This window comes from Ambystoma mexicanum, chromosome 5q (assembly GCF_040938575.1).
Source record: "Ambystoma mexicanum isolate Mex_15411 chromosome 5q, UKY_AmexF1_1, whole genome shotgun sequence".
Taxonomy (NCBI): domain Eukaryota; kingdom Metazoa; phylum Chordata; class Amphibia; order Caudata; family Ambystomatidae; genus Ambystoma; species Ambystoma mexicanum.
The window spans coordinates 979,850,286-979,864,835 of NC_090933.1; the positions used below are offsets into that span (position 1 = coordinate 979,850,286).

General features: G+C 49.1%; 1 protein-coding gene across 1 annotated transcript in view; it reads right to left on the minus strand.

Moving 5' to 3' along the window:
• EIF3E (eukaryotic translation initiation factor 3 subunit E) overlaps positions 1-14,550 on the minus strand; it is a 284,648-nt gene that overhangs the window by 135,426 nt on the left and 134,672 nt on the right. Inside the window, exon 8 of the mRNA XM_069621505.1 lies at positions 8,335-8,461. Within this exon, the coding sequence (XP_069477606.1) occupies positions 8,335-8,461 (127 nt within the window). The remainder of the gene's footprint in view (positions 1-8,334; positions 8,462-14,550) is intronic.

The following is a 14,550-nucleotide window of genomic DNA, read 5'->3' on the forward strand; positions in this document are numbered from 1 at the left end:
CGCAACGGTAATGGCGTGGTCCGAAGCCACCTCACCTTCCTGCAGGATCTCCAGGGCCAGAGGTCCCTGTCGTAGCGGGCCACGATAGCCAAGGCGTTGGCCGCTTTAATTGTCGTTGCTGCCGACAGATGACTCTGCGTCCCATAGCGTCCAATTTCTTACCCTCACCGTCCGGTGGGGAAGTCGATGTGGAGGCCGCACCCCCCCCCCCCGCTTTCTTCCTGGCTGCCGCAGAGACGACGGAGTCCGGGGTAGGCTGCGCCCGGAGGCACAGGGGGGCCGTGTCCGGGACCCGGTACTTCTTCTCGTACCGGTCTCTTCTAGCTGGCGTCGTGGAAGGGTTCTTGAGGAGGGTGAGGCCCTCATCCCAAATGTCGTCCAATAGAGGCACTGAGAGGACCGTCTTCCTCTTGGCCTCGCGCCGCTGATAAAGGAAACCTTCCTTCTTCTCCTCAGGGCAGAGTTGAAAAAGCTCGGATGCCCTGGTGATCATGGAGTGGAACGATCCAATCTCGTCGGGCGGAGAAGCCCTGGTGGGAGGCGACGACGGTACATCCTCGTCGTATACCTCGTCGTCCGTACCCGTCGCTGCCGTGTCAGTCCCCGTATCATCCCCTCAGGTGGACGGGGAGGAGGGCTGGGCGCGACGGCTGAAAAGGAGGTGGAGGGTGGATCCTTCTTTTCTTAGTAGGGGGAACACCAGAAGGTCCCGGTTCTGGGTCCCCCGACGGGAGAGGTTCCTCCGTCGGCAACGGTAGTCTCGTCCTTATCTCTGAGCATAAGGACTGTATAGCCCACAAAATGGCCGCCGAGTTGTCTTGCGGTGCTGGCAGAGGGGAATCCGACGGGCGATCAGGGGCCCCGTCGGTACCCTCGCCGTCACCTGCGTCGGGATCCCTCCCGACGGGCCGGTCTTCTTCCACGCCGAGGCCGTGGCTTAAGACCTCGACCAGTTCCTCCTCCGAGGTTGAAGCTGAATCTACGACGACGCCCTGCCCCCCCTTTCTCTTCCCCTCGGGGGATTTCACGGGGGTCCTATCGATGGGCACAAAAGAGGACTCCCTCCGAGGTGGCAGGGAGACTGAGCCCCGAGGTCGCCACCACTGGTGTAGCCTGCACAGGCTGAGCCAGGGCCGCCGCGACAGTTTTGATAGAGGGCTTGGCCGGATGGATTAAGGCCTTCACCACCTTAGGTGCGCTCACCGCCTTATCCTTGAGGGGGGGGGACACCGCCTCGCTCCCCCTCCGCCTTCGAGCTCGACCGGGGCCTCTCCAGGAGCTTCGCCGGGTGCTCGGCCTTCCTCTTACCCGACCCAGAGCGTTGGCTCGTGGTTGATGGTGCCGGGGAGGGTGCGCCCTGCCTGGCGCCCGTAGAGCCCGACCGTTCGGCGCTCCCGGTGCCAGCGGACTCGCGGTGCTTGGCCTTATGTTGGACCCCCATCGCCGGGGCGTCCTCAAAGGTCTTAGAAGACCGCTCAGATTTCTTCTTCTCGCCGGACGGGCTCTTCCCTTCTAGCCAGTTGGCGAGACGTTGATGGCGGTCCTTCATGGTCCGCTCCGACATGTTGCCGCAAAACGCACAGTCCTTCTCCACGTGCGTCTTGTCCTCATGTAGGCAGTAGAGACAAAAAGAGTGTTCGTCCTCCTTGAAGACGTTCTGCAGCTGGCATCCAGGGCAGACCCTGAACAGCTTTCCGGGAGTCGAGCTTCCCTTCTCCTGGGCCATGACCGGGCCCGAGAAACTTCTGGAGTCCTCCAAAAGCGTAGCTCGACAAAATCTTCACCCTTGAGGGGCGCAGACGAATCCGACACGGGTCCCTGTTGATCGGATAGAGAGTCGGTGGAGCTTGAGGCTCTTTTGACCGAAAAAACAAAGTTTTTGAGAAAAACGTGAAAAAATAGCACTAACGCTCGAGAGCAATAGCACAAGGATCCCAACACATGAACGTGCGGTAAAAATCTGAAGATGGCTGCCAGAGGTGGGGCTTAGGTAGAGGGCAGTCATTGGCTGTGGTCAGTATGACGCAGAGACCAGTGATTGGTTATTACTACGAAAGTCAGATCAGAAACGAAACTGATACTGGTTTTTTCTTTACCGAGGATTCCCAGCCTGACGACGGGGAATATTCATGAGCATGTGAATCCATGCCAGACCCCATGCTGGAGAATTGAAGTTTGCCAGTTGCAAACCTTTGACTGTTCAAGTGCATTGCAGAATACCTGTCAGTGTACGTGAGGTGCCTGGGAGTCCTGCTGGGGAATGACAAAGACTCTTGGAGTTTTATCAAGCACGCCCAGGCCGCCCAGTAAAAGGAAATCGGAACAGACAAAGAAAGCCCGAGAGCTAACCCTAGAGGACTCTCAAGAGGTTGTTACAGGAGAACCTATAACACCCAGCCCACAGGAAATTCTAGCTTCCATTTCCAGGAAAATGGCGATATAGGGGAAACAAGAAAGCACTCCTGTGCATCAAACCAGGACATCCCTGCAAGGACTGTCCAAAGTCACACCTGTGATTACTCCACAAGCTGAAACCGAGTATGAAAAACAACCATGAGAGGTTGAATCAGCTGCTGACGATTGAGCTGGAAGAAGACCTTCCCCCTGTTGGAGATCTGGATCCTAAAAGACCATCCTGAGCAGCAGTCTTTACTGGCAGAAGGTGGCCCCTGTAGGGCAGACTTCAGCAGAGGTTAAAGATTGTCCTACTCTTGAAGGACTTCGCCAGCAGGCAGCTTTCCAGCTGAATGGGCAAGAACCAGGGAAGCACAGGTTGTACGGGGAGGATGGCCTCTTCTACAGTGAACATACCGAGTCTATACCAGAGGACTACAGAAGACTTGTAGTGCCTCAGGAGATAAGAAACCAGTTTCTACAGTTAAACCACGAGATTCCTTTGGCTGGTCACTTAAGCTTTAAGACAACCAACAAAAGGATTTCTCTGTATTTCTACTGGCCCAAGTTGGGGCCTGATGTAGATACATTCTGTAGAAGCTGTCACACAGACATCTGGCAAGAGTGGAGCCAAGAATGTGGCACCCTTGGTGCCCCTCCCAGTGGTGGGAGTTCCTTTTGAGAGGGTAGGAATCAACATTGTTGGTCCCTTAGATCCTCCAACCTCTTCAGGCAAGCAAATTATATTGGTTGTAGTAGACCATGTTACTAGGTATCCTGAAGCTATACCTATGAGGAATGTTCCTGCTCCGGCAGTTGCTAAGGCCCTACTTGGTATTTTTACCAGGGTAACTTTATGTCCCACTACATGCAGGCCATGTGGAAAATCTGTGGAGTGACTTGCAAGTTCTCAACTGCCTGCCATCCCCAGACAAATTGGTTGGTAGAGAGGTTTAACCGTACTATGAAGAGCCTGATAGGTTCTTTATAGGAACCCCGTAGAAGAAAGTGGGACCTTCTACTGCCATGCCTTCTCTTTGCTTATAGAGAAGTCCCCCAGGAGGGAGTTGGATTTAGTCCCTTTGAGCTCCTCTAGGGTCATCCAGCTAGAGGTCCATTAGCCCTAATTAAGGAGGGGTTGGAGAGTGCTCCTTCCTTCAAGTCAGTGTAGCATGACTAGGTGTTAGGTCTCCAAGGAGAATGACACATGGTGACAGAAGCTTCTGATAACTTGAAAGCAGGTCAGGCTCTGGTGAAGCATTGGCATGACCAGAGGGCCAACATGGTTGAGTTTACTAAAGACCAGCTAGTTCTAGTTAGGTTACCTATAAGGCAGAGGGCCTTACAGGACAAATGGATTGGACCCTTCAAGGGTGTGGGAAAACTTGGAGTTCAATTATTGACTTAGGCAATCCCAAGTAGGCCCCCAGTGTCTTTCACACCAACTGTTTAAAAGCCTATGTCTCAAGACCAGAAAAGGGAGCTTTGCTTCTAGCCTCTGCTCAGGAGGAGAGTGAACCTCTGACTGACCTCCTCGGAGGACAACCTATAGCTGGGAAGATGGGAGATAACCTCTCTTCTAATCTGACACTGGAATAACACGAGGAGAGTTATAATCTATGCTTATGAGCATAGGCTCATAACTAGGCTTGTGGAATGAGGGTATCATCATGTGGAATGTGGAGGTTCAGCAGCTCTACTATTGACGGTTGTGCTTGTCAGTGAGCAAAGGTGTTGATGGGGTGTGGGGCTGTCCCAGTGTTTTCTCCCTTATACTTGTATGTTGTGTTTCCCCTACAATCCTCATGTTTGATGGAAGAGCTGGCCCTGGACATTAAAGACTCATAACTTAACTTGAGTACCTGGGAACCTTCTTTCCTACAGAGTGCAAATCTGTTAAATCAGTTTGCCTCCGCTTTTTCAGTTGACCCCTTGGGGCCAGCATGATATTCTCACTGGTGACCGTTTACCCGTTACAAGCAGGGGTTACAGAAAGTCAGACCATGTAACAACCCACATAAGGAAGAGGCCAACAAGATGCATGATCTCGGGGTAATAGAGCCATCTACAAGTCCTTGGTCTAGTCCAGTTGTGCTAGTACCAAAGGCAGGATCCAAGCAGTTGATTCTGTGTGGACTATAGAGCCCTTAATGCAGTCAAAAAGACTGACGCCAATCCTTTACCTAGGACAGATGAGCTGGTGGACAAACTTGTTTCAGCCAAGTACCTCAGTACATTTAACCTATCAGGCTATTGGCAAATAGCTCCGACATACCATGCCAAGGAGAAAACTGCATTTTCGACCCCAGCATGCCTCTACCAGTTTAAGGTTATGCCTTTTAGATTAAAAAATGCACCTGCTACATTCCACAGGATGGTGAATAAAGTTCTGAATGGGATGAGGACTTCTGCATGGCATACTTGGAAGACATTGCAGTGTTCAGCCCGACTTGGAAAGAACATGTTGACCACTGAAGGTATGTATTGGTCAGAGCAAAGTGGTCTACCTTGGACATGAGGCAGGAGGAGGTGAAATAAGGCTATTGCCTAGCAAAGTACAAGCTGTACAAGAATGGGGCCACCCCTACTGTCAATCTGGAAAAATGAATACCCTTCATTTGAATGATAGATGTAACTTGATGGCCGTGGGCCAACCGTCTTATGCACCGAATTGGAGAAATATGAACTGCTATGCTTGACCGACGAGCGGCCATTTTAAATGTAGTAAGAATCGCCATTTTGCTTGTTAACCATTGCTCATTGCTTTTTGTCTAAAAACTGCTTGCGGATTCTGCTTACTCTGCTCAACTGTTAACATTGTTGTCTGAATATGAAAGGACAAGGTCGCGGGACTGAAGAGTTTGCTGAAACTCCTCATGAGTAGCCCAGAGAGGAATGCCCACGCTCCCTCTCTGTAGCCTTGGGAGGAAGCTGCAGGGCATTTAATCACTTCACAGCTGCCAGCCAGTCTCGTACGATGGTAGAATATGTTAGAATAATACAGTTAAAGGCTTGAATTATGCTTCTCTTACGGCCCCCCTTCGCAAAACCCTTTAGAACGTGGCGGCTCCCAGGACACGAATAGTACCTCATAGATGGCAAAGCTTGGAATGTGGCTCTTCCCCCGTGTACAGATTGCTTCCAAGAACAGAACCACCGTGTTCTAAAGATGCCTCCACATTTTCTAAATTGCACATTGTTACTAGAATAGACATCGAAAGCATTATAATCGTCATACTCGTCGGATATGTCCATCGTCATCCCGAGTTCAAAGGCACTTAATACAGAGGGGTGTTGAACATGACTTTGCTGATTGTATGATATGCATTTTGTATATATGTAACTGATGTACGTAATTCGCTCTCTTGCGTCCCTCGAGGTCTAGGAAACTCACTTCGCGGGGCGTGAGATTAGAATTGGCCAATTGATACCATCTTTTGCTTGCAATAAACACTAGCATTGGGAATTTGAAACCTTGTGCCTGGCGCATCTTTTCGTGTATGGTCATTGCCTTGTTTTCATAGCACGAGTGACCCCCCTAGGGGGCCCCTTTCACTACTACTCAAACCCAAGTGAGAACCTTTTTAGGTCTCACTGGTTATGGGTCCATTGCTTCTCCCTTGAATGTGGTCTCCTCACCCAAATTCCCCAAGACGGTGAGGTGGAATGAGGAGTGCACCAAGGCATTTGAAGGACTTAAAACCCTTTGTCAAGATCCAGTCTTAAGAGCTCCTGACTATAGCCAAACCTTCAGTGTGCAGACAGATGCTTCCAATACAGGTATAGGTGCTGTTCTGAGGCAGCTGGATGAGAAAGGTAGGGAACACCCAATCTGCTTAATCAGCAGGAAGCTGAAGGAACCTGAGACAAGGTGCTCAATCACAGAACGCAAGTGTTTTGCCATTGTTTGGTCTCTGACGAAGTTTAGACCATACTTGTATGGATCTCCTTTTGTGATTCAGACAGACCACCAACCCTTGAGATGGTTAATGCAGATGAAGGGGGGGCAATCCAAAATTGTTAAGATGGTCAGCCTACAAGGGTTTCATTTTACTAATGAACACAGGGTCAGGGTGTAATCACCAAAATGCTGATTGTCTCGCCAGAATGTATTACCGACTGGAGTAAGGAGATTCATCTAGGGGTGGATTAAATCCTCCTGTCCCTTAGTCTGGGGGGGGAAGAGTGTTGGGGAGAATTCTCAAAAGTTTGCTAATTCCCTTCAACTTTGAGACCCCCAGCAACTTTGCTGGATTTTGAGGACTGGAGAGAGTGACCCTTTTTCCCCACTCGCTCATGTGTTTTGAAATGTGTTTTACTCTCGTCTTTTCTTTGGTTATGGAGTCTAACCAACTCCATAGGCATCTTTTCATGCGTGTCACACAGCAACCTCAGTGCAGTGACACAAGGAAGCCTTTCAGGCTTTCCACAAGGTTTAAATACCTTCTCTGGGATAAACTACTGTTTCCCAGAATAAGTAAAGTGAAATTGACTTTACTTGTCCTTGTAAATTCCTAGATCCAGCACACCCTAGATTACAATAGAGTCCTGGAGGGGTTACTTCGTATCCCCTTTGTCTAGATACTTATGTAGCAGTCAAATGCGACCCTTTCTTCTCAGAATGGCTGGTGGCAGTGGTTTTAGAACTAACTACCATGATTTTTACGGTGCTACTATTCCAATTATCCGCTGTTCCTTTATGACCGTTCCCTCCATTCCAGTCTGTTATTTGAACTTGGGAATTTATACCTTTTCTGATGATAATTTTAACTTTGGTACATGACGTGGCATCTTGTCTATATGTGCTTTGTTTGAATTCAATTGTGTCTGCCTTTTCCTTATGGAACTATTTTGCTTTCATATTTTATGATGTTTTTGACTTATATGTTGGACACATGTATATCATTGTTAATATTCACAATGTTAATCTAAATGTATATCACAGCCTTGAGGATAACCAAATGGTATAAACATGTGTCGGCTGTAATAATAAAACCTTCATACACTTACTTGGAGGACTATTATAGTGGTCTCTATTACGCATTCAGGATTCAAACATTTGATATTTGGACATTATAGTACAGATTTCTCTGCACTGCAACACACCCTTTAGAATTATTTATCAAAGAAACCTTGAGTGCAACTGTGATTGTAGACCTCTGTCACATTACAGCTCACATTCCCTCTTGAGATGAGCCTGGCTGCTAAACACGCTACCAAAACCCAAAGGTTGGTTTTGCCTACACTTGTAGTCAGTCTGTGATGGTCCCAGAGGGTACTGAATTCAAACTTTGCCTAACAGCTGGACACACAAAGGAAAGGTAAGTAAGACAGGGGTCATCTTACTATTCTTGGGAACAGTAGTTCACCCAAGAAAGTGTAAACATTAAGAGAAGTACAAAGGACTTCTCAGTAGCACTGCACAAAAGGTGCAAGGTGCTGTGTGTCACAATGCCAAAAAGCAGAGGGGACAAAAATCTTGAGAAAACAATGAGAGTGAGAAAAAAAGTCGCACCCAGGAGCTTAAATTAAAAAGCCCCCCCCCCCATCCCCCCCCCCCCCCCCGAGTCCAGAAAAAGAGCTGGGGGTCTCTACGGTTAAAGAGAATAGGCACAGAAATGAAAATTCTCTGTTAAAAAAAAAAACCCAAATGAAATGAGCCTCACTTGCCTAAAAAATAAAGTCAAGTTCCAGACAAACTGATCTGCTGTGGGACTTCTTTCAAGTTAAAACAGGAAAGTAGGAAAATGAGAAACATGACGTCCATGCAAGAGTTTGTAGCAAATCGGTCAAAAAACAAATGACTGGTTCCCACGAACATGAGGAACCCTTGTCAAAGATCTAGAAACAAGTCAAGAAATACTGCATAAGAAACGCAAACAGCTAGCAAACTGATAGAAACCATGAAAATAAATCTAAACTGCTTAAGTAATTTCTTACCTGCTGAATAACCTTGACCAAATCTTTAAGGACTTGCCTTCGTTTTCTGCCATCTTTGTTTGTAATAACTGCAGTCGTCAAATATCGAAGGATATGTGGGCACATAGTCTGAATTGCATTAAGGTAACTAAAAATAAAAAGGAAAAAGCATATGCTCACATAAAACAAAGCTTTAACAGGAGATATTGAGTAAATGCATTAACCTAGTCTTCCAATGATACATATACAGGAGATTACAATTCGCGAAATGTCATGGTTTGTTAAACAATTAAACTCACAATCAAAAACGCAGCACTTACCTATATATGTATGCCCAACGCCAAGTAGTGCTTGTGTTAGCTTCTCTTCAATTCAGTCAGGCATTGAGATTAAGACGTCACATGTTGCCTTTGTTTAAAAATTACAGAGCACATTCACAACCCCTAGATGAACAACTGTTGGGGAGAAATGTAATTTCTGTGCTAATTCCCTTCAACCTTAGAGACCCCCCCCCCCCAGCTCTTTTGCTGGACTTCGGGGTTGTGATTTCTGACTATTGAGTGAGTGGGACCTTTTTCTCACTCCATGTATTTTTCCTGACTAGGACTTTTTGGTTTTAAAGAGTTTGACAAACTCCATAGGCATTGGCTTTTTGTATAGTGACACAGCACCTTCGGTGCAGTGCCACCAAGAAGTGTCCTGGACTTCTCTTAATTACATTTTCTTGGGTAAACTACCATTCACAATAGTAAGGTGATCCGTGTCTTACTTGCCTTTCTGTGTGACCAGCACACCACCCTATGTGAAGTGATGGGTGGTTACTTAGTGATTCCCTATCCCACTTCTCATGTAACATTTTTTGTTACACTAACCTACTTTAAATGTGTGGTGGCAGTGGTTTAATGTTTACTACTAGTGTGCATTTGTACCGCAGGCTGAATCCTCAGCTGCAGTACAGCACCCCTGGGTGACCATTGTCCCAAAATGGCCCCAGTCTTCCTTTTTCCCCCCATTTTCTGTTTGTTAGTTCCGTCTGGGCTTTCACTGTTAGTTTAAACAGGTTTGAGCCCAAAGCCCGCCCAGGCTCCAGTGCGTCTACAAAGGCAGGAAGTGAGTTACGGTCCAAAACTTGCCTGTCCTTGGTCTCTAGGTGTGCCTGAGTGATGCCAGTTCCAATTGGCCAGCTGGCTGTCCTGCTGTCTCAGCAGCGTCTAAGGTGTTTGTGAGGATGTTATGGGTCACTTGCCTACCCTCCGTTACGACCGCCAGCAGGCGCGATCGTGTGGGTTTTGGGACCTCTTGGTGCAGATCCCATTTCATGTCGCTATAACAAGCGAGAAGGGCAGTATTGTTTGCAATTCTGGTGGAATAGGCTGCGGACATGGAAATGTGCTTGCCAAGGGCATAGAGTTTCTTGCAGTCCTTGTCAGGGGGGATAGGGGAGCCTCTGCAGTAGACTGTGGTACCCCTAGCTCTTTTCCTGGTGGTTGTTACAACAAGAGTCTGTTGTAGCATGGCCTCCAATGTACATAGGGTCAGACAGAGTACCCCAGGGATCTTGTGTCTCACCCATCCTGTACAACATTCACCAAGCCCCATTCGATGATCTGGACCATCTTGGTATCGCCTACACCAACAATGCAGATGATACCCAGATTCTCCTTACACCTACTGGGGATTACGGTAAGGATTTGGCTTTGGTGAATATAGTCTACCTAATCATCCAGTCATGAATGGCTACTCACGGACTATACCTGAATGACAAAACTGAGCTCATTGTGCTGGGGGACCCCTACCAATCTAAAAAAAAAAACTGAGCTCTCATGCCAGGGCTGGAGCCTTCACCGGCGAGAACGAACCTTGACCAGGCGGTGTGACCATAACGACGACTGCCCCGGAGTAGCGGGATATAGCCGCCAGATCATCCTTGATTGCCACATGAGCCAACCCCACCTTGGCCAGCGACAATAAGTACGGCAGCACCTGCGGAGCCGTGAACCATAGAAGGTCGAGTTTCTGTGTGCGGCACCAGACGGTGAACCTCTTCCACTTATGTCCGTAGCATTTCAGTGTAGACGAAGTCCTGGCCTTGGAAATCACTTTCTTGCAGTCCATCGGGAGCTCGTATCCAACAAACTCTAGCGCTGCAGGAGCCAGGCCTGCAATCTCAACGACTCTGGGTCATGGTGCAGAATCGCACCTCCTTCACTGGCGTGCATATCTGTCATGGTGCAGAATCGCACCTCCTTCACTGGCGTGCATATCCGAGTCTGCCGGAAGCTTGATTGGAGGCAATGACGACATGTCCTGAAGGTCCGGGTACCAGATCTGCCTCAGCCACGCCGGTGCAACGAGGATCATCCTGCATCGGGACCGTCTGCGTAGTTAGTCGCCATCGCAACAGATCGATCTGGGGATTGCCCCATCTTCAGAATAGAAGATCCACTTGGTCCTGCCTAAGCTCCCACTCATGGCATGAGCGCAGCTCCCCGCTGACAGTCAGCAACAGTGTTCTTCACGCCTGCCAGATTAAATGAGACGAGGAACATCTCCTGGGTGACGGCCCATCGCCATAGGTCGTGCGCTTCTTTGGAGAGCGCCGGGAATCTGGTGCCCCCCTGTTTCCAGATGTAAAACATTGTGGTAGTGTTGTCTGAAGATCTGCACCACCTTGCCCTTGATGGACGGAAGGAAAGACTTGAGGGCCCAAAACACGGCCCGTAGCTCCAGAACGTTGACCTGCAATGACTTCTACTCTGGTAGCCACAGGCCTGTGGCATTGAGACGACCGGTGTGCACACCCCATCCCTCCAAGGATGCACCTGTCTTGACTGTCTCCTGGTGGGGGAGGTCGGGGGAGAGGGCTCTGGCAATCCGCGCCCACCGACAGATGTGCACGGACCCCCCCACCACCGAATCACTCGACGGACACCCTAGTCGAGGGCAATCTTGTCCTCGAAGCTTCCCGAAACCTGGATCCAACTAGCATCGAGGAACTCCTGCAGCGGTCGCATCTGCAGCCTGCACAGGCGCACGGGGTATATGCATGCAGACATCATGCCGAGGAGGGACTTGATGGACCTCACCCTTGCGATCTTCAGGGTCAACAGCCATTGTACCTTGCCAAGGATGGCCGCTATTCTCTCCTCCAACAGGGACGCCAGGCACGACACTGTTGAACCAGGACCCCAGAAACAGCGCATCCTGCGATGGCACCAAGCAGGACTTCAAAGTTTATCGAGAACCCCAGTTGCGCGAGTAGCCGGACAGTCCCCGCCGTGTGCTCGACGGCGGTCTCTCGACTTTACTCGGATGAGCCACTCTTCTAGGTAAGGGTAGACGTGAATCCCCTGCAGGCGCAACCGTGCCACCACAGGTGCAGACTTCAACCCGAAGGGGAGGCTGTTGAATTGGTAATGCCGTCCTTGGACCACGTTAGGGAGAATTGTGCTAATTGCCTTCACCTTAGAAACACCCAGAAACTTTGGTTGATTTTGAGGACTTGATTTTTTTACCTGGAAAGAGTGAGATTTTTTTCCCCCCACTCTTGTTTTGATGTGTGTTTTACACTTGTGTTCTTTGATTATGGAGTTTTAGATAACTCCATAGGCATCTTTTCATGTGCGTTACACAGAACCCTCAGTGCAGTGACATAGGGATGTCAGACTTCCCAAAGGTTTAAATACCTTCGCTGGGATCAACTACTGTTTGAGAGAATGTAAAGTGAAATTGACTTCACTAGTCTTTCCAAATGTCTAGACCCAACGCACACCATCTTACAATGGAGCGCTGGAGGGGTTACATAGTATCCCCTGTGTGTAAACACTCATGTAGCAGTCAAATGCTACCCTTTCCTATTTTACAACGAACTACCATGTTGTTTCCCCACCGCGAACACCGGTAGCTAAAAATCACAGGGGCCATGTTTTTCAAGATTGCGCCTTAAACCACTTTGTTTCAACTGGTCCCGGTCTTCTTTTTTCACCATTTCTTTTTGGAAAGGTCCTTCTAGCGTTTGTCTCTGCGCGTCAAACCAGGTTTGGTCCCTTTGTTTGTGTGCCATTGGTTGGGCTTCAGGACTGAAGTCCGCTCTTGGCGCCCGAGTGTCTGGGGTGGGCAGGAAGTGATGGAGGTGCCCGAAACACCCGGTGCTTAGTCTCCTAGGAGACCCGAATGCACTCTGGCGCAATTGGCTGACTGTCCGGCAAGGACAGCCACCCCGCTGGGTGAGTGACAGCTAGGCTGGAATGAAAGGAAGAGAACTGTTTAAAAGGCAAGTCTCGTGGACTGGAAAGCAGAGTCGACCCCTGGAACGAAAGAACCGAAGACTAGCTGGAAGAGGACGGCTGCTGCAATTACTGGACCGTTGGCTTGCCCGGTGAAGCCCTGCTGCAGGTCCGAATTGGCAAACGCCATTCGACAGAGAAGCTTCTTTGAGTTGGTGGGACTAATCAACTCCTAAAACACCTGGATACCATTCTCAAAGATTAACCAGGGAGAGGGACACCCGTTTGTGTTCTTGAATCTACAGCTACTGGAACTGAAGTGACTCCATTTGGTTTGCTTTCTTCAATGATCCCATGCAGTGCAGGAGTCCAGACGTCCTCCCTTTTGTCCCCACAACTGAGGCTCATTAACAGCGAGATCTGCAGGAACTCCCAGGAACCACGACTTCAGCAACATTTGTTTCTTCATACAAAGGTACTGTGCCAACCCGATTGAGAGAAGGCCACTCTCGCGGTGAAAGTTTGTGAAACTTGAGCAACTCGCAGGCCTAATCAGATTGTGACCCCACAAATTATTCTTTTTCGCCTATACTTCTGAGAACATTTGCAAAGTCTTTACAGTATGATACCAGATCTGCTCTTTCCGACCCAGAACACTAGCCCATTGCCTTTGGCCTGGCCTATTGACTTCAATTGAACTCTTCTGGGGAACAAACTATTTGCACTGCCTAGAAAGTATATGTAATGTATTCTACTTTTGTCCTTTTTGCTCACTGCTAACTAACTGAACTGCCATTTGGCTCCTATTTCATGGGAGCTCAAACTGTCAAAAGCTTAAGAGTTTTGTATTGTAGTGTATTGGTATATGATATTAAGTTGCCTCCTTTTAGTGAAATGTGTTCTAAATGATTGTGTAATACATTAATGAGTGTATAAGTGTTTACTTGAACCACTGTGATCCAAAGTCCTCTGTGTAACTACTTGTATGGATCACATTCACTCTTGAGATAAGCCTGGCTGCTCAGCTCGCTACCAACAAACTGTGTGGTATAGAGTTATACCAAGGTTTGGTCTTGCTTACACCTATAGTCCTAACTGTGTGTAGTGGTCCCAGAGGGTACTGCATGCAATTCTGTCGAACAGACCACGAAGCGCAAAAACTTGCAGTGTCCCTTGTGAATTGGGATGTGGAAATAGGCATCCTCCAGGTACAGCGACGATAGGAAGTCTCCTTCCAGTTGTCCCAGCACATGCTGAAGGGTGACCATCCGAAACTTCTGGGACCTGATGTACTTGAGGCGGCGGAGGTTTAGTATGGGTCTCCAACTGCCAGTCATCTTTCTGACGAGAAAATACCAGGAGTACACTGGAGTCACAGCTTCTTTGGGACTAGTTCCATCGCACCCTTGTTCAGCATGGCCCAGACCACAAACAGAAGATGAGACAGTTTTCCTTCCTGGCCACCGGTGGAATGCGCCGACACTTCCGTTGAAATTCTAGGGTGCGCCTGTGGGCCAGGGCGTCCAGCACCCAACGGTCGGTGGAGATGGACTTCCACACGATGACTAAGTTCACCAGCCAGCCTCGCACTGGGGTGCGTGGGTGGGTGCCCCAACGTCAAGGCCGGTTCAGTCCTGCTTCGCCATGGGGGCGCCACCTTGGGGACCTTGGCGACGATGGCAACCTCCTCCGGACTTGCTGCGGCCCCTGTAGGCTTCCTGAGGCGAAGAGCAGGACAGTTGACAGGATGATGAGCGACCACTGAAACCTTTGGCGTACCCCTGGGACTTTCCTCCAGAGGTCCAAAAGGACAGCCATCATTGCTGGAGCGTGCCCAACACCCGGGCCATCTCAGTATCTGTGGACGAGTCTTCAGGCCATCAAGGCAGTCTTGCCGGATAAGTTGCCTCTGTCAAAGGGCATGTCCAGCACCCTTGACTGTACATCCTGCCGGAAGCTAGTGGCCCTGAACCAAACCCACCGATGAAGGCAAACTCTGTTGCCCATCTGA